The sequence below is a fragment of the Mytilus trossulus genome, chromosome 11 (genome assembly GCF_036588685.1).
Source record: "Mytilus trossulus isolate FHL-02 chromosome 11, PNRI_Mtr1.1.1.hap1, whole genome shotgun sequence".
NCBI lineage: Eukaryota > Metazoa > Mollusca > Bivalvia > Mytilida > Mytilidae > Mytilus > Mytilus trossulus.
In genome coordinates, this window is record NC_086383.1 from 55192707 (window position 1) to 55219996 (window position 27290).

The 27290-nt window shown below is 31.3% G+C and overlaps 1 protein-coding gene across 1 annotated transcript; it reads right to left on the bottom strand.

Annotated features, from left to right (window-relative positions):
• Positions 1-1015: 1015 nt before the first annotated feature.
• Positions 1016-27290, bottom strand: LOC134691323 (von Willebrand factor D and EGF domain-containing protein-like). Its single transcript, XM_063551776.1, has 20 exons — positions 26993-27290; positions 24862-25059; positions 21894-22076; positions 20961-21023; positions 16539-16795; positions 15695-15781; positions 14892-14992; positions 13887-14187; positions 12976-13061; positions 12024-12105; positions 11684-11887; positions 10880-11112; positions 8781-9093; positions 7985-8140; positions 7259-7508; positions 6671-6858; positions 4140-4403; positions 2763-2796; positions 1949-2072; positions 1016-1774 (listed from the first exon to the last, which is right to left on the bottom strand). Exons 1-20 carry the CDS (start codon positions 27084-27086, stop codon positions 1660-1662), a joined length of 3333 nt encoding a protein of 1110 aa, XP_063407846.1. The 5' UTR covers positions 27087-27290; the 3' UTR covers positions 1016-1659.

Consider the following 27290-nt stretch of genomic DNA (forward strand, 5'->3'; position numbering starts at 1 on the left):
TATCTTCAAAACCTACCCGCGTCCACTTTACAAGGAAGCGAACTATTGGCTACTACATTTACAGTGTGATTAATTACAAACAATAAAAGACCAGTGGATATTTACAATCGGAACTGACTATTAGCTATTTTCCTATATTTATGAAGGAGACCGTCTATTTACTTCCCGAGTACATTTACAGTCAAAACTAACTGTTAGCAATGAAAAGCCACAAACCCACGTACATATTCGGCGAACACTAACTATCAAATATAAAATTTACTCAAGTGCATTTGCAAAGAACACCGACTCTACTATTTATTATAGCTTCTTTTTTAGCTTTTCCGGATGAATTTAACTTTCAATTGTGCTGATGCACCATACTTTCTCTTATCATGCTTATGTCGATACACGTACATTGCTCTTTTACTTACACACATAACTCATCTTTTACCTCAACACATAACTTTCTTTAACTTACACACATAACTTCTCTTTTACTTGAACATATAACTTCTCTTTTACTTAAACACTTAACTTCCGTTTTGCTTAAAAACATAACTTCTCTTTAACTTAAACACATAACTTCTCTTTTACTCAAACACTTAACTTCTCTTTTACTCAAACACTTAACTTCTCTTTAACTTACACACATAACTTTTCTTTTACTTAAACACATAACTTCTCTTGAACTCAAACACATAACTTCTCTTTTACCTAAACACATAACTTATCTTTTTTGCAGATACAAATCAATATCGGTTCTACGGATACGCATCACTTTCCGTTTGCCGATGCACCACGTTTTCACTCTTGCCGTTGCACCACGTTATCACATTTGCCGACCGACATCAATTCCTTTTTGCAGAAGCAACTCACATTCTCCTCTGCTATATGTAGATGACTCCACATAATAGTATATAATACTATTCACAATGCTAACACGTGAAAAGTAAAATCAGAAAAATACTGAACTCAGAGGTAAATGTAATCGAAAAGTCCATAATCACATGGCAAAATCAAATGACAAGACACATACACAACGAATAGACAAGAACTGTCATATTCCTGTGAAACCATTTTATCTAAAAAAAAAATCCACAACGATTTAATTGATGTCAAACCAATAAACGAAAAACAAATAGGAAATACAGTAACAAAAAGCATCGACTATGTCGATATGTGTTAAAACATATGCACATTGAGAAACCGTCACTCTTAAACAACTACAAGCAAATGATCGTGTGACGAAAACTGAAGTATTTGTACAATGCAGGATCTAAAAATCTTGTTCAAACCATCCAGCTGTTATTCTGAGAGTTAAGTATATGAATCAAAATGATTAATAGTGTACAATCAATCAAGTTGATAACAATAACATACTTGACTTAGGCAGTACAGACAACTACAATACAGTTATGGGTTGCTTATAACAAAATCTGTAAACTACATGCACAAAACTTAATTTGAAAAACAATTAGAAATACATTGATTTAAAAAAAATGTGTATGCTGGATCCTGGCAACTGTATCAATGTATATGCGCTATGTACAGCAAAGCGTAATCCTAGGCTTTTAACAACAGTTCGTCCCCTTGATTTATCTTAATCTGTCTTTTTATTTATTTCGCTATCAATGACAATAAGGAACGCCTTCTATTTCAATAGTAACATAGTTCATGTCAAGATGTTTGTGATTTTCGAAGTAATGTGATTTCTTCTTCTTCATGTTCTTGTAATTGTTGGTCCTCGTGTGTCTCTGTCATAGGTATGCGTTCCTGTGTGAAATCATACCCTCTGTAAAGAGAAAAATATATGTGTGTCATGATTATATCCAAATTATATAGCAAAATTATATCCAGTAAAGTATGTAGCTTCTATACAACTGCAACATCGAAACACGAATGCATAACAATTGAAAACTGATCTAAGCGTTTTACGTAAACTAAAAAAAATAAAAATATATAATACCTATGGGTTCCTTTAGTTCCTTTTCTGCAGTAAATGAAGATTCCAAGTGCGGCGAGAATGACAATTACTATTCCGACTCCAATACCAACTCCTATGTAAACTGTGTTATCTTCAACCTCCTCAACTGCAATGGATTAACATTGAAAAGTTAAGTAAATTTGCATCAAACAAAACAGAAAAGATCATGGTGGGATGTACTATGATATTCTTTATGTCATACTTGTTTTGAAAATACGAAATAAAAACAATTTTGATACTTATAGTCATATTCTTATCAAAAGTCTTAGTAATGTTCAAACAAGAAAGATGTAAACCAATTTAGTGTTTTTCCCTTTGCATTTTTATTCCACCCAAAGTTCTAAAGTCATTTGTCTGATGCAATCCCAACACTATCGGATCACAACGTGTATGAGTCTGTGTAAAGTATTTTGTTTGAATGAACAATAATAACTGATCATAGTTGATGTACACGTTTAAGCAATATACAAGATTATAAAACTTAAAAAAAAAGATTATAAAACCTTAAGGTTTTAAATAACACTACATGCAGAGAACTCTGAAAAAATCAGTTGAACATTTTAATCAAAATTTATTGTTAAGGAAACATAAGTATCTTAATATCCAATGAAGTTTTTCCAATAAAATGTGTGGTTTAAGTTTTTTGAAATAATTGTATTTCTTTGTCAAAGTGTGAGGTAAAAAATATATAATAAAACGAACCAAATTTATTTTAGTTAATGTGTTCACTACCACCTAAAATGTTTTTTTTATATCTAATTGTAGCCTTTTGGTATATAATTGACTTTGTGTTTACCTTTGATCTTCAGAAAAGGACAGTCAAGTTGATACTGAAACAAAATGTAAAAATTTACAAAAAAACTAGGAATAGAAGAATAACATCATTAGTTATGTACGAAGCCATGTGCAGGTCTGCATTGAAAGAATATATAGAAACTTGAAAAAAAAACACAAAACGTTGTAATTAGTTTTGTCTACAAAAAAGATCATTAGCGGGCATCCAAATCAAATCATTTTTAATGCCACGGCTATCAATACCTTGCGGTAGAATTACACAGAGAGTTTCGAATATGTTTTAAGTTTAACAGTCAAATTAGAAACACAACGCACAAAAATAGAACCAATTTCTTGACAAAGATGAGCTGATACGGCCCCGACGAACACACATCAACCAGCACATTCGACACAGGTGTTGTCAGATCTTAAGAAATATAATCTAGTTTCGGTTATATTTCAAAATATTCGTAACTTGCACTCGAATTATAACAAATGGTAAAATCCTTAAAGGCAAAAGAATACAAAGACGATCAATACATTTTTGATGGCTTACATCACATTCCATTCAGTACTGATTCGTGGTGACCATGTTTTTTTAGAGGTTAAAGCCAACATGGCTGGAGAGAATAGTCAACCTTTTTCAAGAAAAATCGTCAATCATTGTTAAGATGTTCGCTCCTCTGGTTTCTGTATTTTTGCCAGATATTCGGAATTCTCTGAATTAATCCATATAGTGCCATTAAAAATCTTTAACACTTACCCCTTCTTTTCTTTCCAAAATTTTATTACACAAAGTTTAAAAATCTATATTTGTAAGTTCTGTAAAATTCTGGTTATTTTTGTTGGCAGTTATTAGGTGTCGGAAAGTCGATCTAGAGATTATTATAATTTCCCGCCAAATTTTCAATGGCTTATATCTTGATAACAAGCACACGTATTAATATTTTTTTCTGATTCTTTATCATGTTTAGTTCCTTTATCTATATACTACCAATTTATAACAGCAATTCAACAAGCTCGTTATTTTGATACAGAAAAGTGAACATCCTGAATTAAGATAAACAAGTAAAGTACGTGAGCAGATCGAACTTATAATAACATTGTATTGACAAGCTAGTGATACAGAAGATAAACGACTTAAACCACCCGGCCATCGAAGTCTATCAAAAAGGGGAATTGACGTTAATTAAAAAAATACTACATTTCAACAACATTTAAATTCAATGACTTATCTTTTACTTTTACCTCTGGTTCCTTTTCATCTTATCGTACCTGACTGTGTTGTAACCTATTTACATTTTATTAAAATCAAAAAGTATAATGTGTGATAACTGAATGAACCTTTGTATACTTAAATACATTTGTAGACACTAAACAAAAAATAAATTGATATTACCTCTTTGGCGCACCAAAAGTCTGTAACATTACAATTGTAGCACCGTGTGTCGAAAGAAATTACTACCAGTTCTTCAGTAAAATTCAGGCCATCATTTGATATACTGATGAAATAATCATTTGCTATTGTGCTTACATCAGCTGAACGTCGTCTTCGAGATTCAGGAATTTCACAGAACATTAAAAATAAACTTTTATAGATTCCTCGATGTATGAATGATTCTTCGCTCTCTTGAAAGTCAATATGCGTCTCAGTTTCTATGAACTGTAAAAAGAATGAAATGTAGATGGTATTGCAGATGAAAATTATGTATTCGAATATCTTAAACAAAACTACAGTTGTCTAGATGATAAAAAATGTAAGCTAATACAAACAGTATTTCGGCAGATGACTAACCACATCTTATGATGAATTATTTGAACAGCGGTATACTACTGTTGTCTTTATATGGTATGTTAAAACATTGTAAATCTGATGTTCAGTGCCTGTCGATTGTTGATGCGGTTCATAAGTGTTAGTTCTCGTTTTTTATATAGATTAGACCGTTGGTTTTCCCGTTGGAATGGTTTTACACCAGTTATTTGTGAGGATTTGAAAGCTTGTTGTTCGGTGTGACCTATAATGGTTTACTTTTACAAATTGTAACTTGGATGGAGAGTTGTCTCATTGGCACTCATACCACATCTTCTTATATCTATACCGCAGAACATATGATATATTTTACCTCTACCCAATTGTATGATGTGTACGTATCCCTATTGGCATACGTTATGCGAGCACATTTCTTCACTATAGGGATTTTTTAAAAGTGATGTGTCTAAAGTCGGTTGCAGTTATGGAAAACAAACAATGAAATTGACATTAGACAGGTCTAAAGGAAACTATAAGAAATTGGTTGAAAGATACGATTGGTCTGTATTACAACTCATAAAGACATTTTTGGTATCTTACATTTTATTCGTCAAATTGATGCAATTAAACAATCCATTAGTCTGTTCCCAAATTAATAGAAATACTGTTTCTTACAATGTCTTATTCGGAATTGTGAAATACCGACCGATGATAGTATCCTATGGCGGGTATATACAAAGCAGGATACCCTCTTCAGGTGCATGACCTTACTTTGTTTGTGACCAATGCTTTTTATCATTTTTCATTGTGATGTTTTAATGTGCAGAGGTTTAAAGATCGATATATTTACCTTTTTGTGATTCCATCAACTCGAAACAATATGTGTGATTGAATTTTTTAGGATATATTGTCTGCGCACATATTAGATGCATACTTTTCGTATGCCAATTTGGGTCAAAAGATTAAACCTACACACTTGATTAGATAAGTTGAATGCAACGTTATATAGTTTTTTTCTGTATATATTGAAATTTACATCAAATTGTATGTTAATTTCTTGCATTTTAACAGTTTGATTAATACAAGAAACATAAATGATAAATGTTGACAAATGGTCATTCAATCGAAACTTATAACCGATAACACAATCCAGTAGACGTATTTAGCTGTAATTTTAAAATCTTAAACATTTTGTTGAGCTAGATATCAATTATTAGTTTAGAACATTTACAACAAATAAATAATATGATGTTGGTATTTTGCAAAAGTTACTTTTAACATTTTACCCTTGTAAGACGTAAGAGGGAAAAGGTTAAAGTTTTCAGATCTTCATATAATCTAGGTCAACTTTCAACAAAACAGGTCAAACGACTCCTTATTTGGGTTACTTTCCTTGCATTACGATTTTTACAAACCCATATAGATTTTGACTTTCTTTTCACAATTGTGATAGAAAGATAATACTTTCAACACGAATATTATTCGCACACATGATATACAAATAAGTCGATTTGTCAAAATAGATAGAAGTCAAAAGAGACTGTAGTCGTGATGAATACTCTGTTATATGCTGTTAGATAGTGGCCAATCATGAAGATATGTATTTATCAATGTTATAAAGAACACGTGTATTTGTTGTGACATTTGTCACATGACTAGATATACCGGTTTAAGGTATACTCTTGAGTAATAAGTATTTCACGAGCTAACATAAGCGGTAAATATGTGTGTAATTATGTTTCATTCGACGCTTGCATTTCGGACAGTCCAGTCTGGTCATTTGACCCCACCCACCCACCCACTTTAATTTTGTCAATATTGTAAATTGATGTATTCATGCTTATGATTGTTGATGTTTTTTAAGATTATAAATGCTTAAAAAGATTGTTAACAAAGATATTTCTTTTGTCATGTTTGTAGATTGTGTATAATTGGAAAATGATATGTTGCGCAGCGGCTATGGGCTTTCAGACAGATATTCATATTGTAAATAAAAGTAATAAACATGCTTAACTGTACTGTCCAGGCAAGCTGATATCCCAAATAGTGTTTGTTTTTTTATTTATAAATATTTTATGTTCGTTTGAGTTGACGAACTAGAACATAAGGACAATTATCTACTTTAGCGAGACTTGTTCATAGTCATTGGCCCCATCATTGATTCGCTAGATAAAAATTACCTTAAATGGCCTGAATTTACAGGTGAGATTTTTTGGATAAAAGTCGAGCCCTGGAATAATGAACTTTTTACATGGTCTTTCAGAATTATCACATATGCTTTCGAAAGCTGATTTTTCTATCAGAGGTGCCTTGGTTTTTTCAAGAGAACAGTCAACCCCAAAAAAATCAATGTTGCATCTACAAACTCCTGCAATGATATACAATATAAATATATAGAAAATACCATATTATTGTAATGAAATAATAGGTTTGGAAAAAAATATAAGACGTCCAGTACATGTTTGTTGTCAGTTTTTCTTTATTTACACGTCATTTAATGCGAATGGGGAAATACTTCATTACTTTTTTTTTTTAGAGTGTTTAATATTTTATGCATTTTTGTGGCTGTTGCAATGTAGTAGGAGACTTTAATGACAAATTACAGATGCAGAACTTGTGTATCTTTTTATAAAACCAATTGAGTATCTAATACTCTTCCCTATCGATAATTAATTTCTTTCTGAATGCAAAATTTGTTCAACAGTTCTAACCTTTCCAATGACTGGGATCCAGCATATTGACTTGCAAGATCTTTAACTTTTACCTACCGTTTTGACAAACACCATGTCCTGAACAATTATCAGGACACGTGGCCTGTTCTATTTCTTCTAATATCGACATCAATAAAGGTGGCCTAAGATCTGATTCTAGAGCCTCGGTATCGTTTGCAAATTCAGTTCTGTTTGAGGTTTCAGTTCTGTTTGTAACTGTTAGATTTTCCATTTTCTTTGCGTTTCCTAAGCATGAAGATGCAAAGTTTTCAAGTGTTACTTTTAGAAATCTGTCGTCCCCAATGATCTGAAATGATACAATTGTGTAAAACTAATATATCATCAAAAACTATTTTCAATATTTCCATATTAGTCTACATTCTCCGTTTCGTTTATTGAAAAAAAACTAGCATTCGTTATTTGTAAGTGATTTTAATTTTATTTACTGACAGACGTCACTTATTGTCAATTATCTTCTAATTGTACTGTATTTTTATAACGTAAAACATTTGTAAAATGTGTATATTTCTAATTTTAATTTTGAATAATAAAATTCCATTTTCTATTTGGGAACTATCTCTGTGGACATTAAGTGAGCTCGATTAAGACAAGGATTTCATTAACAATGGGCTATTCAACTTTTTGAAAATTATTAATAATTATTTTTTAGGAAAGGTTGGGGTTTTAGAGGGATAGGAGTGTTTAAGGGTTGTGTTTCGGAATAAGTATACAAATGTGTATATGTCTGAAAAGAAAACTTGTGTTATACATAACTTTATATACCTTCATATCCTCAATACACTCTTTAACATAATCTTTTGCATTTACTGAAGGAACATATTTTGTGCAAGCGGAATACGCAAGAGTTTTTGCGAATGCTTCTTGGCATTTATTTCTTGCAATTTCGTCTGTGAATCCATTCTTCCATCCAAAGACAATCTGAAATATAGAAAGAGTTAACACATTCGATGTATTTATAATTTTGATATCTTATATGCTCAAGAACCGAATCGATAGCAGGCGGTAACCTGAATAGTCTGTCTTTTGACTTGATGAGCACAGCTGAAAATAGCAGCTACGTTGTTCTTTCAGTAATAAAACTGCAGATTAAAGACTGTCACATGTCCCTGAAACAAATACACTAAATGAAACCTGAAGACCGGTATACAATACGAAATGAAATATATATATTTATATGTAGAAAAAGCATTGATTAAGGATACAATTATCATCATGATGTAATAAAATTCAATAAATATAACAGACTTTCTGCTAATTCGAGATTAAAAAAATTAAAATTATCATTGATTGCAAAAAGTATTTATCCCTTTGATTACTGTACATTCAGAAATTATAAGTCAGTTTAAGTAAATATGAAAACATGCAAAAGTTCATCTACGCAAATGAAAAATATAAGAATACATTATTTGTTATAGTGTTTTTCCTTCATTGAAGTCGTATATTGACCATACGGACATAGGTTATGCAGGATATTCTGAATTGGGATTCTTTTCTTGTGTCTGTCAATGATAATTTTGAAATTGAGCATTAAAGCTATAACAAATAAATAGTATTGTACCTCACTAGCAACATGATTTTCGTCTGGTTCTATATACATAGGAAACATTGGAGGTTTCTCATCTATATCTTCAATATCTGAAACATCTCGTTTACTACGATAGCTGGACGTTAAACATGAGGCATGATAAACAGATTGATCAGTCTGGGTTTGTCTACAAGTGTTCATTTCACTACTTGATAGACATGTATAGATAGGTGGATTATCCCCTCCATTTTGTGGCGTGTTGCAAGTACAATATTCTTGCAGGAAATATTTTAATGGTGGAAGCTTCCCATTAAGACTAAACAATGACTCATCAGTTCCATCAACCCTAAAGAAAAACATATACTGAAAATCATATGCATTTATTGTTTAAAGATTGGCGGATATATTTAAAAAGATAGAATTTAAAGGTTAGTACATTTCTATTTCATTAATCCAGGCACAAGACACAAAGCGGAAAAGAAACAATTTGACCCAAAAATAGCAGTTCTACATCTAGACATATGTTTGTTCTAATAGTTTAACTTGAATGTTTACATATTCCTTTGTCCTAATACTGATATTGGTTCCCTGATTTTAATATGTTTAAACAATCATTGAGTAAAAAAATCAATTGTAGGTCATTTGGTATGTGGTTGAGAGTTGTCTCATTGGCAATTGTTTTTTATTATTTCTATATAAGTTCTTTTTTTGCATTGAATATTATTGTATTAAACTATTTTTACATGATAAATTTGTAAACATCCATGAATTGTAATACAACTTGTATAGGAGTTATTCTTCAAGATCAAGATAAAGCAGTGTTCCTTTGAATAAATAACGAACTTATTATAATACTGCTTCCATTTGAGAACTAAGGAAAAACCGGCAAGTAGTTTTTGAATATCCCCATATATCCGAATTACTAAGTTTTACTATCTTTTTCTTAATTTTGTCTGTCGTTCCCCTTTTTCATATCAAATAACTATGAACAACAACTTGAACTTTAATTTGAATTTGACTTAATGAACAGCGGTACTCACCCAAAGCGCATTACACAAACGACATATGGAGATCGGTCTAAATATAGAACATATTTTTTTTTCAAAATGGTCACGGGGTTTCACCTCGTAGTGGAAATGGGTTACCACACCAAAGAATAACATGTTCACATCAAATAATGAAACAAACACATCATGTAGTGTAAAATCGTCAAATTTTGATTCATCATAACGTTAAAGCCATTCAAAGAATTGACAAATCATAATTACGGAAAACCAAAACCACTTCATGCAATGAACAACTTTATGACGTTATTTCACATACACATAAAGTAATGTTAAAACTACATTGCCTAATGACATAACCACATAAAATAATGGTGAAACCACATCGAGTAATGACAGAACCATATTAAGTTATGACAAAAGTATATCAAGTCAATACGAAACCATATCATGTGATATCAAAATATCATTATGTAATGACTATTCCATATTGAGTTATATCACGACATCATGACGTAATGTCAAGACCATATTATGTAAAGACAAACTATCATTAAGTAATAATAGAACAACATAACATAATATCAGAATTCTACATGAGACAGCTGTAGACAACCTTATGATATCTTAAGATTTGCATGTCAGCTAAATTGACTCATTTTTCTCGACCGTTGTTAAGTATCTCAATTTAGATTTTTTAATGGCGTCTGATTTATTCTAAATATTAATAATAATAAAAAAACTTATGTTTAGAAAAGTAATATACACATCATTATCCAACAAGAAGCGCCATAAAAATATGCATTTTACATATTTTAATTAAAAGATACGTATACTAGTTTTTACATTTTCACCTACTACGTCTGTTTGTTTTGTTCACACATCGTTGTCAATAGTAATAAAATTTGATGCGACTGTCACACAAGTGAGATGTTAGCTTGATATACAACCAGTTTGATTCTACTATTGTTTACTTAAGAAAATATCTATACCTAGTCAGGGATATGATAGTTGTTGTTCATTCTTTTGAAGTGTTTGAGCGTTTGATTTTGCCATTCGATTAGGGACTTTCCGTTTTAAATTTTCCTCGGAGTTCGGTATTTTCATCTATTTGTACATTTTACTTACTTCCATGACTTTGCGAATCTCCAAATGTCATCTCGAACACCTATATTTATCACGTCTAAGGGTCTGGTCCTGTCGATAAAATCGTCTGCGTTATTATTGTTATATCGTCCACACAATCCGGATGTGAGTTTGAAATCTAACATTGACGGAGTTATTTGAATACTATGCACACCATAAAAATCATATACGGCTCCATGGGAAAATTGAATTTGAGTTCCACTAGGAAGCTGTACCTGGATAGAAATAAAGGATATTTGGTTATGATTGATATTTATATTATAAATTTTATCAGCGTATTCATTAGAGCGTTGAATTGACATAACTGATAAGAAACCTAAATTCTCTGTTGATAAATTCATAAATCATTCAGAAAATAAGCGCCAAACTCTCTCAGGCAAAATTCACCATAAACAAATCTTCCAATTTGAAGGTTGTACGGGTTATGTTATGTTACTGGTATCAAAGGAAAAGGAAAGATATGTTTGGTATAAATAATTAGCATTAACATGCTTATCTTGACTATCAAAACATTTAATAAAAACATAATATTTTCTTCAATTTTGAAATTACCTGGAGTTTCTGTATGTTTTTTTCCCAAATAATATTTCTTTTACTTTTTTCGACCTTTTATAAATAGTAATGGTTGTTATAGATCTTATAGGAATAATAAATATTTAACGATAATCAACATTTGCATCTCAAATTCCGGAAAAAAACCAGGAATTGGCATTCAGTAAAATTGAAAAAGCTGGTCTCGAAACAAGTCGTCGCCATCAATGTCAAGTAAATATGCACAATATATACCTTGTATTGGTTTCCATTTTCTTCTACAATCAAATTTTGGTCATCACATAACCACGATGCAACGTATCGATTAACTCTTCTTTGTCCCTTGTAAAGTGTCTCACAAAAATTGGCAACAAATAAACTATCTGCGCTTCTAATTGCTACACCACAATTACAGAGTGCTTTTAGTCCAGAGTTACACTTTCTAAAGAATGCATTGATCTGAAAAATGTATTAGGAAATTATATACAACTATTTAATGTATGACTTTTACGACAAAAAAAGGACAAAGGAAAACAATGCCTTTTATAGTCATTACTTAAAAAAATTAATACGCTAATAAATATGTAAATATTACCTGTTGAGGAAGTCTGTCGTGTTTATACATAATATACTCCCCGGATGAGGGTGCAACAAAATTATTTTGCAGTTCCCAGTATCTAAAAATGAGCAGTGATATATTATGTTGCATTTTGTGTCATCATCTTATGATACATAATAAAGCTATACATACAAGTATTTGCCAATATATGGATAATCGACCAGTTCAGATGTAGACAGTAACTCGATTGATATTGCACTTTTCCACATAAAAATTTGAATTGCATATATATCTTCAATAGAAATACAGAGTAGAATACAAATGTATACCACGTACAAGCAGCTGGTGATCATTTTGAAAAATATTTTTTTTTATAAATCTCAAAATAACCGATTCATCCCCAGTTTTTGTAGGAATTATTATTGTTCAATATTTGTTTGTTTTTTAAAACGCGTTGATGAGTATAGTTGTATATTTATCTTGTTACAGTGATATTCATTTAAAACGGACTTTCCTTTTTGAATTTTCCTCGGAGTTCAGTATTTTTGTGTTTTTGCTTTTTACGTATTTATATGGTGTGACATCAAGAAAACATTAAACAAAATTGTATACGGATATTGATGACACATGATACAAGTTTATACGATAATATAAAATATATTTAAGCTGAATGAAAGGGCTGCATGAACAATGGAAAACGATTTCTTTTCGTTTTACATTTATCATGAAAATAGTAAAATTCTGTTTAATAAATTGAACATACCGCCATTTTTGGCAACTACCAATTCAAATTTTCCAATTTTTAAACATTTAATCGGTATGCTGATACTACAGCAATACAACAGTATTCTATCGTTAGTTGTAATTTTAGATGTTACATTATGAATGAAAATATTTAAATTGGCATATTTATTTAAGTACTAAAAGAAATGACTACCACTTCATTTTCATGTTGTTATATTATATCTTTTTTTTGAAAGCTACTTACACTCCTTCAAAGTTCCGCATATGGGGATCATTATGAGAGTAGCATGCTTTTCCAAGGGTCAGCTGATCGGTATCAATTATGAGTACCTGCATAATTATAAAAACACATATTTTAGAAATATATAGTGACAAAAGCAATAATAAGCATTGCTAACGCTGTTTTTTTTATGTCGATAAAAAGTGAAATAACAACATTACCGAATTCAAAGTAAAATTCAACAGGCACATTTCTTTATCATATGGCAAAATCAAATGCTCAAACACAACAAACAAATGGGTATCAACTGTCAAATTCTGACTTGCTACAGACAGTTCCTGACATATAATATGGTGAATAACACCGGGTTTCAACGATAGCTATCACTTGTATTACAGTCGCATTAATATCCAATTTATTGACATCAATTTCAGAGCACAAAAGACAGACATAAATGTAACATGTGTAATAGGTACAAATATCAAGAAATATGGGCACAGTCATCCAAACTGTATTAGAATTAGTATAACTATAAAAAAACAAAACAAAGATGTCAACAAAGAAAATCAAAAAGGTATGTAGACAAGAGGATACATATGCATAAGACGGAGGTGAAAGATCCCAGATATTGGAACTAATAAGTCGAAAGCGAACTGACAATGCCATGGCTAAAAAACCAAAACGACCAAAGACAATCAAGCAACACAAAAAAAAACTAATAGCAAAACAAACTCTTGTCTGCAGATGATCTAAGGAGTCCGTGCATCCTAACCAAACGATTTGATAAAAAAAAATCAACCGTTTGATAGCTGCTTGTTATCCTCTTATTTGATTTTTCAACATCGAAGGAGGATAACAAGTCTAATGATTCAACATTTTCCTTATGTATTTATATTAATGAGGATTCTACTCCTGATTTTATAAATAAAGAGTACCTTTATGTCTGGTAGATGGACACTTTGCCATATACGTAGATGTTTTATATTGGAACCATGTTTTGGATCACTCCACAATCTAAGAAATGTTAATCGATTCCTCACATTTATCACATTGTCAATCTGTCCTCTTATTTCGATGAAATGCTGTTTATCCCAGTTACTATTGCTTATTTTAATACCACATTGTTCTGTAAGGAATTGCAAGTCTTCGTTGTCACAGTTCCCTCTTTGGTATTTCGGTATAGCATTGTACAACTCAACAAAACAAGAATGTTTTCTAATAAACTGTTCTCGGGGACTGAAACACATTACAGTCTTGATTAGTCATGTCTTTCAGTCTAAACGTAGGTTAAATGACACTGTTTCGCAATTGTGAAATATTATCTTTTAGAATAAAAAAAAATGTATCGTTTGTTTATACATGCTGTAGATCGAAGGTTCCAATCGTTTTGAAAAACGTCTCAAAGTAATTATACAAAGTTTCACATTGTGGATATTCCAAAACAGTTGTGAGCATAGAAAACTGGTAACACTTGTTTCACCCTATATCAGGACAGATGATATTTCAAAATCTATTTTTCAAATCATCTTTTTGAATCAAATTTAGAGTAAGACAGCTGGAATCATTCCAATATTCACATTTATAATTTCAAAATTCACATAATTATATAATTTTACTGTACAAAAATGTATATGTAAGACTCTCAACCGCTATGGTACACCGAACCGCAGTAGTCACGCTGAAATGCAAAAGTTTGACGCTGAAGTGTGTTTTCAAGCACACTGAGGTACGAAGACAGCTATCTCGTTGAAAGCTTTGTCAAAGAGTGATGGTTATTATGCCGAAATGCGATGAAAACATACACACGTACAATTTATTTTAAATGTATACAATGGAATTTATAACAATTCTTGACGAAAGTACTTTTAAGTAAATTTTCTTTGTTATGTAATCTCTCTTTTGGATTAATGGCTCTACTGCAAAGAGTTTTATTGTGTTACCTATTAACAGGATAGATACATCCAACAGGAAGAGTTAATTCAAGTGGGATTTTCAGAACCTTCCCTTCTTTTACTGCAAAACCTCTGGCATTACTTGAAACCTGTTAGAGTAAATTAAGATATGTCATATGGTTTAGTTATTAAGTAGTTCAAATTAGTTATAGATTAAAACTGTTGTAAGTGAATGCTTTAAACATGTAAACGGAAAATGATAAAACATTTCCGGGTTTTTGCATCTTGTCCCTAGACCAGTCTGTTAGCTTTGTGTAAAAAACCATTGTGTACCTATTAATTACAAGTCTGGTCTGCAAGATGATTTTTAACGACAAATGTTATCTTCGGATATTGATTATTCGTTTTATTTTTTATCACTCCTTGTCATTAATGTATGTACATACCTAAGACAGCTGTACACCATTGTGAGTCGTAAATATATCATAATCCTGAACCTATACCTAAAAGGTTTCTAATTGAAAAAAAACTGTTCTCCTGTGCACCAAGCAATAACTTAAAAGGTACATAAATATAATGATTATCTATTTACCCGATACTTAGACGAAGAAGAAATGTGTTGACACTTTTCTGGTAATTTGTTCAAAAAGAGCCTAACTGTAAATGAAAGCAACATTATACACTCTACGCTACTAATCATCAAATTACGTATACACAGGTCGTCTGTCTAACATTAAGCCGCTGTACACATATAACCGTGTAGAGTATTGTCACTCTAGACATACATAATATGATACATTTATTGACTTTAATTTGCTATACAGGTATGAATATTATAGATAAAATTATACCTTGATACCTGCAAAGAACATATCAGAAAATGTCCTATTTCCCGGTGATGTGAATCCGTCAACTCTTACTTGCATGGAACATTTTACCTAATGTGTATAAAGAATGATTTAATGTTATGCATGTCAAGCTATCAGTTTCAACGAAATAAATTTATAACACCTTTATATCATATGTCAAAGCAAAGCATATTATATCATGATCATGATTAGATCATTTGTATAAAATGTTCAGGATTACAGTATATTGGTTTGAAAAGTTAAATCAATAAACACAAAATGACAGTAGTGAAAATGTTAGTAAATGAAAGAACTATTATACCATGGCCCTAACAAATGCAAAGAAAAGAGCATAATCGCTTTAAGATGTCAGATTGAGCTAAACAAAATTCTCTCTGCAATAAACACTTGTGGACAGGTAGGATAGGCAAATGTTGCTCATTTAGGTACATTCGTCGTCACACATTTTTGATCGTGTTTAGTACACCTCCGATCCGTTGATAAATCGTCTATGAGATAGTGCTACATGAGGACAGAATGTTGGCTGCGTTATGTATTAATTTTGCATGTGTTCTTGCAAAACTATTTCGAAGTTTGAGAAATATGCTTGATTATAAGATTTGACCAATTGAAAATGAGCAGTTTTTAAGTTTCTTTTATAAAATACACTGCTAAACTAAAACTACATTTATTTTTCGAACCATTAACACATGCACATGACTGTTGTTTGGTTATCATAAAAACTGTTTTGTAAGCCTTAACTAGTATTTCATGAATATTGTCAAGTACTCTATGAGAATGACACCTTTTATCAATCGTATGTAAAAAAAAAAATAAGTATACATACAAACATGTTAGGCTTGAAAACATCGTTCCAGTGTGATTGTAACATAGCAGCTTTTCCAAGATCTTCATATGATATGTTGAGCGTTGTTGCATCGTCAATCTGAACGTTATTAATGTAATACTTTACGTCATATCTGTACTCTTCTGTTGCATCATCAGCCGTACACTCAAATTTTGGGGTTAAATGCACTTTATTCTCAACTATTTCTTCGTGCATTTTTACCGAAATTTTTGGACTAACAGTTTCATTCGGAAAAGCTTTGAAAATACAAAAAAAAACACCATTTAATAAACACAGAATATATTAAAATATTTTGAATTATGATTATTGTATCAAATCAAATCAAACATATTTTAATGTCAATTAAAGACGCCCTTTACAGGCAGAATATTCACAAGTTAAATTTGGTACAAATGATTAAAAAATGAATACAATTATTAGAAAACAATTAAATCAATGATTACAACGAACAGAAAAGAAAGACACAATAATGTATATATTTTAAACAATGTACCATGTTACAACTTTGACAAATACAGTGATACTAATATAGAAAATATAGGAAACTGAATTTAAAGATTCTGGTTTTTCACCTGGTGCTTTTATGATTCTACAAAAAGAAGCTTTAAAAATATCTAAATTATGCCTCTGTCTTTTAACAATAGAATATATAAATTCACTAAGTTTCAAATAGTTGTTTTGAAACAACATTTAAATTATTGATTAAATTGCTAACTTGATTAAAAATGTGACTATCTGCATTGGACAGTAGCCAAATAAAATGTGATTGAAAATCTAAATTGTGAAACGTTTTACTATGTTGGAATTAATTTAAACTCTCTTACATTCCAACGATGAACATTTAAGTAAAAACATGGAGTTCATCTTCCACTGCTGTTTTACAAAAATTGCAAATTATATTCATTGCCTGAAGTCCCTGTATCGACTTTGCTTTATTTCTAGATCATCTAGATTTGAATTTTGTCATCGGAATTCTTATAGCCAAAAAGGGTTCAAAATATACATTTCTCTTTAAAAGTCTGTATGCTCTAAGTGTATTTCCAAATGACATATTTTTTCTGTTATCGTTTAAAGATGAATACCACAACTAATTAGGTCTTTCCACTTTTCTGTGGAAAGCCTATTGTATTTGTTCTGATTATTTTTTTTTTTTTTTTTTTCTTCCGCCTAATTTTGTTCTTGCGATAAACATTTGTTTCGCAATATGTCGCTTAGATATTTGGTATATGATATCGAACAGTTTATGCGCTTTTGAAATTTACCCTGCGTAAACGAATACTTTTCTTTGTAGGAGTTATCTCCCCAAACACTGTTTTCCTTGTTAGCGCAACTCCTTCGCAACCGTTAAATATTATGACAAATTTTAATTTACAAATTGTTCGTAACATCCTCAGGAAATTTTGGCTAATTTGGATCGAAGCGATTCGATGAAATTTTATAGGAGTTATCTCTCTTTACGGAATAAATTTGTCGGTATTTTTTTTAACTCATAAACCGTTAACCGCATAACCCTGGAAGGTTTTTATTTGAGTCCCCTGATTCCTAACTTAGAAAATAGGGTCAAGGTCAAAGGTCAAGGTCATATTTTAGATTTTCATATGTCTTTGATTTCCCTATAATTCTTGAATGGTTATAGATACAGAAAATTTAAGCAGTGAAAAATGTTGAGTACTTCAAGGGGCAACTTTGTTACATTATGACTATATTGGTTTTACCATTGTGTAAGGGACATAATCCCCATTGATGGTTTATATAAAGCCATTATTAGACAAAACTCTTAAACAAAATGACCTTGACCCATAGGGTCTTTTGCAATGACATTGTGAAGCAATGACCTTGACAAAGGTTACAAGGTCAAATGTCAAGGTCATGTACATATGTGATTCGGGGCACTACTTGAAGAGTTTTATGTGTGTTTGCCTGCCAACCAACCAACCAACCAAGCAATCAATCAATCAATCAACCAATCATGATCATGATCAATCAACCAATCATTATCATGATCAATCAATCAATCAATCGATCATGATCATGTTTAATCAATCATGTTTCCGCCTCATGTGTTTAATATAGGGTCCAAGATCTTTGTTTCTTTTTCGCTGTTTCAATTGACCCTATCCAACGTGTTTAACCAACCAACCAACCAACCAACCAACCAACCAACCAACCAACTAATCAATCAATCAATCAATCAATCAATTAATCAATCAATCAATCATGATCATGATCAATCAATCATGTATCCGTCTCATGTGTTTAATATACGGTCCAAGATCTTCTTTGTTTCTTTTTTGCTGTTTCAATTGACCCTATCCAACGTGTTTAACCAACCAACCAACCAACCAACTAATCAATCAATCAATCAATCAATCAATCAATCAATCAATCAATCAATCAATCAATCAATCAATCAATCAATCAATCAATCAATCAATCAATCAATCACAATCAATCAATCAATCAATCAATCAATCAATCAATCAATCATGATCAATCAGTCATGTATCCGTCTCATGTGTTTAGTATACGGTCCAAGATCTTCTTTGTTTCTTTTTCGCTGTTTCAATTGACCCTATCCAATGTGTTTAACCAACCAACCAACCAACCAACCAACCAACCAACCAACCAACCAACTAATCAATCAATCAATCAATCAATCAATCAATCATGCAAGCAAGCAAGCAATCAATCAATCAATCATGATCATGATCAATCAATCATCTTTCATGAAAAATTGAAATTTAATATTGTTCTTGCGTCTCTTCTGAAAAAAAAATCCACATGTTCTCTGAAACTACAAGTCCAATCGACCTGAAAATTTGCAGTCAGCAGGGCATACATGTACTGAAGGTTCATAAAAAAACTTTTTGCAGATATCTCTCAAGACTTTTCCTAGAAAAAAGAAACGGCAATGCCGTAAAAATCGCTTGCTTGGTCCGTAAATCTCAGTGAAAACCTACAATAAAATGTCCGCTCCTAGATTGAAATACTTATCTGTGTTACAAACAGGTGCTGAAAAATGTACATTATCAGAAAGTAATCAATAAATGTGTTTCAAAGTTACACCGGATCAATTAAATCCAAAACATGCACTGCCCGTGGACTGTCATCAAGATGTCAATTTCCTACAATGACAAAAGAAATTACATTGTGTACATTCCATCTCTATAGATGTTGTCTGTTTAACGTCCCCACCTAAAAAGGAATAAAAAGACTATCTTTTCGTTATTATAAACCCGTGTCGCGCGCTGTACCTAAAATAAAAGAAAAACTTTACAAACTAAACATGAAACTTCTCCGGTAACAATAATATAGACCCCATACAGAAACAAACAAACAAACAAACAAACAAATAAACAACCCCCCCCCCCCCAATTCAATTTATTTTAAAGGGGGAAAGACCCCCTACAATTGCTTTTTTAAAGCAATTGATTTATATTTATACTTTAATTTTAGTTTGTTTAAAATAACACTTTTCAAGTTTGATTTCATATTTAAAACTTGCGATATACCTATGTCTAAGTATTTTGTTAATGAACTTATAGAACTAAACCAACTTTTCTTACTATGGTTTGCTGAGGATTTTGATACAAGGAGAGCTTCAGACAATAATTTGTCCTCTGTACTTGTTAAAGGTGATAAGTATGAAAACTTATTAACTTTAACTTTAATAAACAAAGGAGATCCCCCTAGCTTACCTATTTCTGCCATATTTGTGCTTCTCTTTCCTACTCCCAGTGAAAATTTACAGATTTCTTAATGATCTGATTCAGTTTGCAGTTCTTTATATAATTTTTCAAAAAAAAAATCTCCGTTTTCAGTTAACTTCTTTGAATCTAAAGCACCCCAAATTTCACTTCCATAAGTTAAAATTGGTTTTACTGTTGGGTCAAATATATGAAGTAAAGTTTTAATTTTGGGTTTATGACCTCAAAATATTTTATAAATTCTAAAACGAGCTTTTAGTCTTCTTTTAAATAGATCATGTTTAGCCTCTGTAAAGCTTTCAGAGGTACTGAAGTTTATTTCTAAGTATATATACTGTCTTGCTTTGTCAATAGGACAATTATTTAATTTAAAAGATGCATGATTTATTTTTCTTGTACAATTAAAAACCAAACTTTTTTTTTTCTTAAAGTTAATCTCTTATCCATATTTATTTCAGTACAATCAGAACTTATCTTCACTATTGTAAGCCTTCTGCAGTTTTAGATAGCAAAACTACATCATCAGCATATGATAAGCAATTCAACTGAGTGTGTATACATAGAATGACAAGTAGCAAAGTAGCAACATCTGATCAATAAATTTGTCATAGATACCAGGATTAAAACTTTGTATATGCCCCGGACGCGCGTTTCGTTTACAAGTTAAAAAGGCAAAATAAACCAATTTACTTACATCCACAGCCAGGGGTAAATCCAGTTTCCGAAGACAGTCCCGAAGGGCATGGCAGTTCAGAACCTACAAAATCAAAATATTGTTGATGATATAATCTAGATGAACTTTGTAACTTATTTTCCAAAAAAATATATAAATTCAAAACTTGTTAATTTTATTGGGTTTTTTGTTCTGTAATTTGACATCATGATTTAGCACAGAATTGAGTTTTCATTAAAAATTGAAATTTGAGTCACAAAATCTTTGGTTGAATGAAATAAGAACAGCACTCTTGACGGATTTTTTTCCATCAGTCTTTCAATTTTCAGATAAGGAATTTTAACATAATAATATAAACATTGAGATGAATTTAGTCTGACAGGTTTTACTTAATCGACGAACAAATACGTCTTCTTTTCATTACTTTAAATAAGAATCAATGAAAAAAGATATTAACACAAATATCGGACTACAAGATAAATAAAAAGGTAGGGCTGATTAAAAATAAAAAAAAACAAGAATGTGTTCTAGGTACACGGATGCCCCATCAGCACTATCATTTTCCATGTTCAGCGGAGCACGAAAAAAGGGTAAAGAGTCTCTAATTTGGCATAAAATTAGTAAGAGCATATCATAATGAACATGTATACCAAGTTTCAAGTTGATTGGACTTCAATTTCATCAAAAACTTCGTCGACCAAAAACTTTAACCTGAAGCGGGACGAACGAACGTACGGACGCACAGACCGGAAACATCATGCCCATCAATGAGGCATCTCATGAATATAAATAAACGGAACGAGTTGAAGGAAAATGTGATATATCTGACTTGGAACTAAGAAATGTGATAAAAGATGTGTTAAAACTGGTTTAATATCTAGTGTCACCTTGAACTTGTATGGCAGTTGTCTTTAGCTCCATGGTTAACTAGAATACTACTAAAACAAAACATACCAAAACAGTATGCAGATAGGCATCCTCGCACTGGTTTAAGATAGTAAACGTAGTACTGGCTACAATTCTTTATTTCGATTGGATACTTTTTTGAGATGCAATTATTATCTGACACTGAATATCCCATTCTAGATACAGTTTTACCAACATCAGGATAGATGTCTTCGCCGTCTGGAACGCCATCTAATCAAGAAAGACAAAAAACAAAAATCTCTTAAATTCATTTAACGTTCACAATATCTTATCAAAGTCATCGTTTTATTTTTATTATATGACTTCATGTTCATGATCAGTTACATACAAATGAGATACATATTTATATAAAATTAAGAATGAAAATGAGGAATTTGTCAAAGCGACAACAACCCGACCATAGAACAGACAATAGCATATTTGCGTAACGATGTTGTATTGTAGGATTTAATAATGTCCCCAATGAAAAAAACGTCCACTGGACTCATTTTCATAGAACATTCTGTCCATGGACAATCATTACTTTTTTTAAATGTGTCCTGGACACAATTTCCTATGGTAGTATGTCCTCAGGTATGAAAAAGTGTCCATGAACATAGACATTTTTCACTACCATAATATTGTCCAGGTGGACATTTTTTTCACAGTACATTGTGGCCGCCAGAGATTTTTTTGATATGATTAAAGTATTTTAAATGATATCCATTGCTTTATTATTACTAGACACATTTAACTTTAATTGCGAACTTTAATTAATTGTTACTTTGACATAGATCGAGTTGTCTCATTGGCACTTATACCATCCTTATATCTTCATATCTTTTGATATCATTATGTACATGTATAATCCAAACTCAAATCAGTAACAGATGCTGTTCAGTATTATTTTCCCCCAAGCACCCAATTCAATAACGTTTACTACTAAAATATGTTCTGTAGATGGACCATTTTTCATAACTGTTGCTGCAAAATGCTGTCCACTTAGTAGACAATGTTTCATTGCAATGGACATACTTTAGTTTCTTTTGCCTTACTTCTTCCCTGACATAATAAATATAAGTATAGTACATTATTTCATATCTTTAAGAGTTAAAATCTGTCCATTTGAGGGACACTATTTCATGGCAATAGAAATTATTAAATACCAAAATTCAATGAAAAACTGTCCACATGGACACCTTTTCACAGGACACTATTATGTCTTACAGTATCACGTGAACGGTAAGTCAAATTACCTGTTTATATATTATCCCTACCCGTACGCTTACCTCACGGCTACACTTACCCTTGCTTTTTTAAATGTTCACTTGATATCCTCATTTTTTATGCACCCGTCAACATTTTGACGGGACGATTTATGGTATACACATGTTCGGCGTCCGTCTGTCCGTTTGTCCGTCGTAAACATGTCGCACCGTAACTTGAGAACAATGTATCCAAGTTTCATGAAACAGTACACAGTTATTTCTTATGATGGTCAAGCGATCTGTACAAACATTTTGGTGACAATCAAATTAAAACTATTTCAGTAATGGGACTTTTTAACTAACACAAGGGTGTGTTTTTTTCATATGAGCCGGAATATACTTAGAATAACTTTCTATACATCCCCATTGTTAATCCAAAAACATTTATCGTGTTTTTTCGTAAGCAAGACGAAGTGCGTATCATGCACCCGTAGCGTAGCTGTTTATTATTATTATTTGTATTCTGATGTGGAAATTTATGAACAATTGTTACTTCTTATTTTGATATATGCTAACAATGGTTAACTTATTCATGCATAACAGATCTTTCTGTCAATTAACGGTATATATGAGGTCTAAGTTGGACAAATAGCTAATACTTTTTGATATATCCTGCAAATAAAATATGTTAAAGTAAACAAGCCTGAATGAATTGTTTTTTTCTTTTTTCTTCTTGAAATTTTTTAGGTAGATACATGTTCGTTCAACGAGCTATTCCGTCCGCTTTTATAACCACAATTGGTAAAAATTATTAAGCGCCAAACACCGGATGTTTTAAATAATTTTCCTCTCACTTTATTATTTGAATAATTTTATTATCAATAACATCTAAATGTCGGAGTAATTTGAAAGTTTAACATAAATTATATGCAAGTAACCCATTAATGAGATGATACCGTGAGACACTATTGTCTCACTCTGAGATTCAAATATAAAACCCTCTATATCGAACTCTAAGATGAATTACTGTAATTAATTAGAGAGTAACATTGAGTAAGGGTTAGAATAAAAGAACGGAATTTTATTTAGTATACTTTGGAATGTCTTAGAACTGTTTTGTTTGTTAGTGGCTTGTGATACCAAGATAAGAAAAGGAAACACATGTTGTTTTGTTAAAATCGCTGATAGGTATTTACCTTTTCCAGTATTAAAATAAATGTAACATTTGCACAGATCTGAACATTTCTTCTAGCGTCGGTTTTAAGATGTTGTACTGTTTTCTGCATTTGGAAATATCTATGTAAGATCGGGACTACGGCAGTGGTTACCATTTATTGATGTGTTTGAGGTTTTTGATTTTGTATTTTTGTAAAGGATGATAGTATGAGTTTTCTTTGTATTTAATCAACTTTTTGAAATCGATCGTACCATCATTTTCCGACATTTTGAAGGAGGTTTAAAAAAACTGCAGGACAGTATTAGATTACAAAGTATTGAATAAAAAACCGCGTTAAGTTGTAAGAGTTGTTTGTTATAAATTCCAATTATCGTTCTTTACATGGTTAAATATGAATATAATAAATTGGAAACATTTACACCATACGTTGATTTCAGCAAGCAAAATATCCATGGTTCGCCATTTTCCTTCTTATTAATACTTATCACTTAATCAAACTTTTCATATATCATTTGATTAGTTCGATTCTATGTCAGCCTGAAAGAACAATATCTTTGGTCTTTGGCTTGTGATGCATAAAAGACAAAGACAAATAGTGTTAGATGTGCATTAACAATGTTGTCAAACGAACCTTTAGATAACCAGATAGGATTAGTGGTTCCACATCTCCAACCTCCTATCGGACATTCCGTTGGCATTAATTCTCCTGCACCACTTACTACTCTATACCAATCCTCCAACAAGAATGAGTCGCAAAGATTTGGATTATCAGGTTCATACGCAACTGATCTTTTCCAATTATCTATAAAGTTGTTTGTCTCACATGGTTCTAAATGATCAAAAAATCAAAATCTTTACTAATTAACAATATGAGCGAACGTTTATTTTTGTGTTAGCTATCTGTGAACGTCATCGAAACTGTTCAAATTCAGGAATCATAGCATGAAGTATTTATCAGATGGTCCCTTTTTTATTATGTATATCAACTTTTTCGATTCAATCAATGTAACAATATATTTGATTTTAACGAAATAAATCTCTATGTTACTGCAAAATGAAACAAACAGTGTTTTTAATACCACAAACTGGTCAAAACATTTTTTAAATTTTATCATCGGTACAAGAATGTCATTCGTTATTATGAATAAACAGGCAGACATCTAATACATTCAATTATTTCACATCCAATATTTAATGGTAATATTCTTTACAAAGCACAAACATGTCGAAATTCACCTAAAAAACTCACCAAACTTTTATACGGAGTTTTTTAGAAATGATATAGTTTCGATACTGTTTTTAGGTCCATTAAGGGTGGCATATTTTGGTTTCATTATTGATTCACTCATAGGGTATTTGAATCGAAAAGAAACAACCCATATGTGTAGTAAAACCAGGTTTTGGCTACTACTTGTCATGATATACTCGTAAAGTTAATGATGGTATGATACTTAACCCCTAACGGGAGGTATTGTTCTTGATATTAATTTGATGAAGGCATAATTTTGCAATCGGTTAAATTGAGGTCTGGCCCTAGTATGTCTATAACCGCCTGTAGCTCTTTCTTAATCTATGTAACATTGTCAATTTATTTATTTTCTTTTGTTACCTATTCTAATATCGGACAATGAACTTTAACTATGCGAATTGCTGTTTGTTTCTTTATTTTACACTGGCTAGTAGCATAGGGGAGAGTAAAGATTTTGCGCCTGTCCCAGCTTAGGAGCCTCTCGGTCTCGCTGCTCTGACGACTATTTCGTGGCCTTCTACTGTTATCTGCTCCTTAGACAGGTTGTTGTCTATATAACAATCACCCTTTTACATTCTAAATTGTATCATTTTTGTTGAAAGGCTGCATATTAAAAATACAGGACTAATAATTACCCTTGTTACAGGTCATTTAAACAGTATTATTCTGTTAACGTTTTATTTTGTTTCCAAACAGTCATGTACACAACAGAACGCGAAAGTAGCGAATAAAAGATGTATTTCTTTTGCAAATCAAAATCAAAATTAAATTTCTATGATTTCCTGTGTGATTAGATAATTAGTGTGAATTAACTCAATTAACAAGTTAAACACAATAAAACTTCACGGATCAATTGAACCAACAGAAAACAGTTACCTATTTAATTATGTAACGTTTTAGCAGTCATTTGATAAGGTTCAAATACTGTAAGATTACCTGAACACGTACATGATCATTTAACTTTTATAGTATGACAATATATAATTTGCAGTGGATGGTAAATAATAATTTACAAAATCTGCTCTGTTTTATAATAAATACTGACATGTTTCAGATATTTTGAAAGAAAGACCTTGATCAATAAATATCAACGCATTAATTCAAACGTAACATCGATGACATAGATTAGATTGTTATTGACTCATACTAATATAGTTCAGAATTAAGATATTTTGTTAATTTTGTGCATATAGCTTTAACTTCACATTTTACAATTTAAGTAAGCATATGAATTTCGAAAACGGAAAGAAAACAGAAATAGCGCCATGTCGATAGTAAAGACGCTTTGCAAAACTGCATAATGTGGTACATATATAATATTTACCTTCAGTTACATACATGTCATTATTACTATATATACATATTGTGCACTAACAAGTACTAACTAATCAATACAATGCTATATACTAACCTAAACGAGGCCGGGATAAGGTACCGGTACTTCATGTATTTCTAACAAATGTAAAATTCAAATAAAATATTATAACACTTAAAAAACATAAATAATATTTACCTTGATTCCCACAGTCGACAATCCAAAATAAAATTGATGACACACACAATTCTACCAACATAGTATACGAATATCTGGTTAAACGCAGACGCATGAGTCCTCTTTCACCTTCATTGAGAGTTCTAATTACGTAATCAGTTTGAACAACTAACTTCCGTGTTTGCAAAGAATACAGATTATCGGTCGATAATGATGGATAAGATTTCTTTTCAAATTAAAGAAATTTAAGATAAATGTTATCCTGTAAATACCCGATATGTTAACATGGTTTTGTGTGTCACTGATATTTGTGATAGGT

Coding starts and splice junctions, on each gene's coding strand:
- LOC134691323 (XM_063551776.1), bottom strand. CDS start 27,086: ATGCGTCTGCGTTTAACCAGATATTCGTATACTATGTTGGTAGAATTG. Junction 7,509..7,984: donor AGTGTATTGAGGATATGAAG/GTATATAAAGTT, acceptor GTATCATTTCAG/ATCATTGGGGACGACAGATT. Junction 2,073..2,762: donor TCCTTTTCTGAAGATCAAAG/GTAAACACAAAG, acceptor AATCCATTGCAG/TTGAGGAGGTTGAAGATAAC.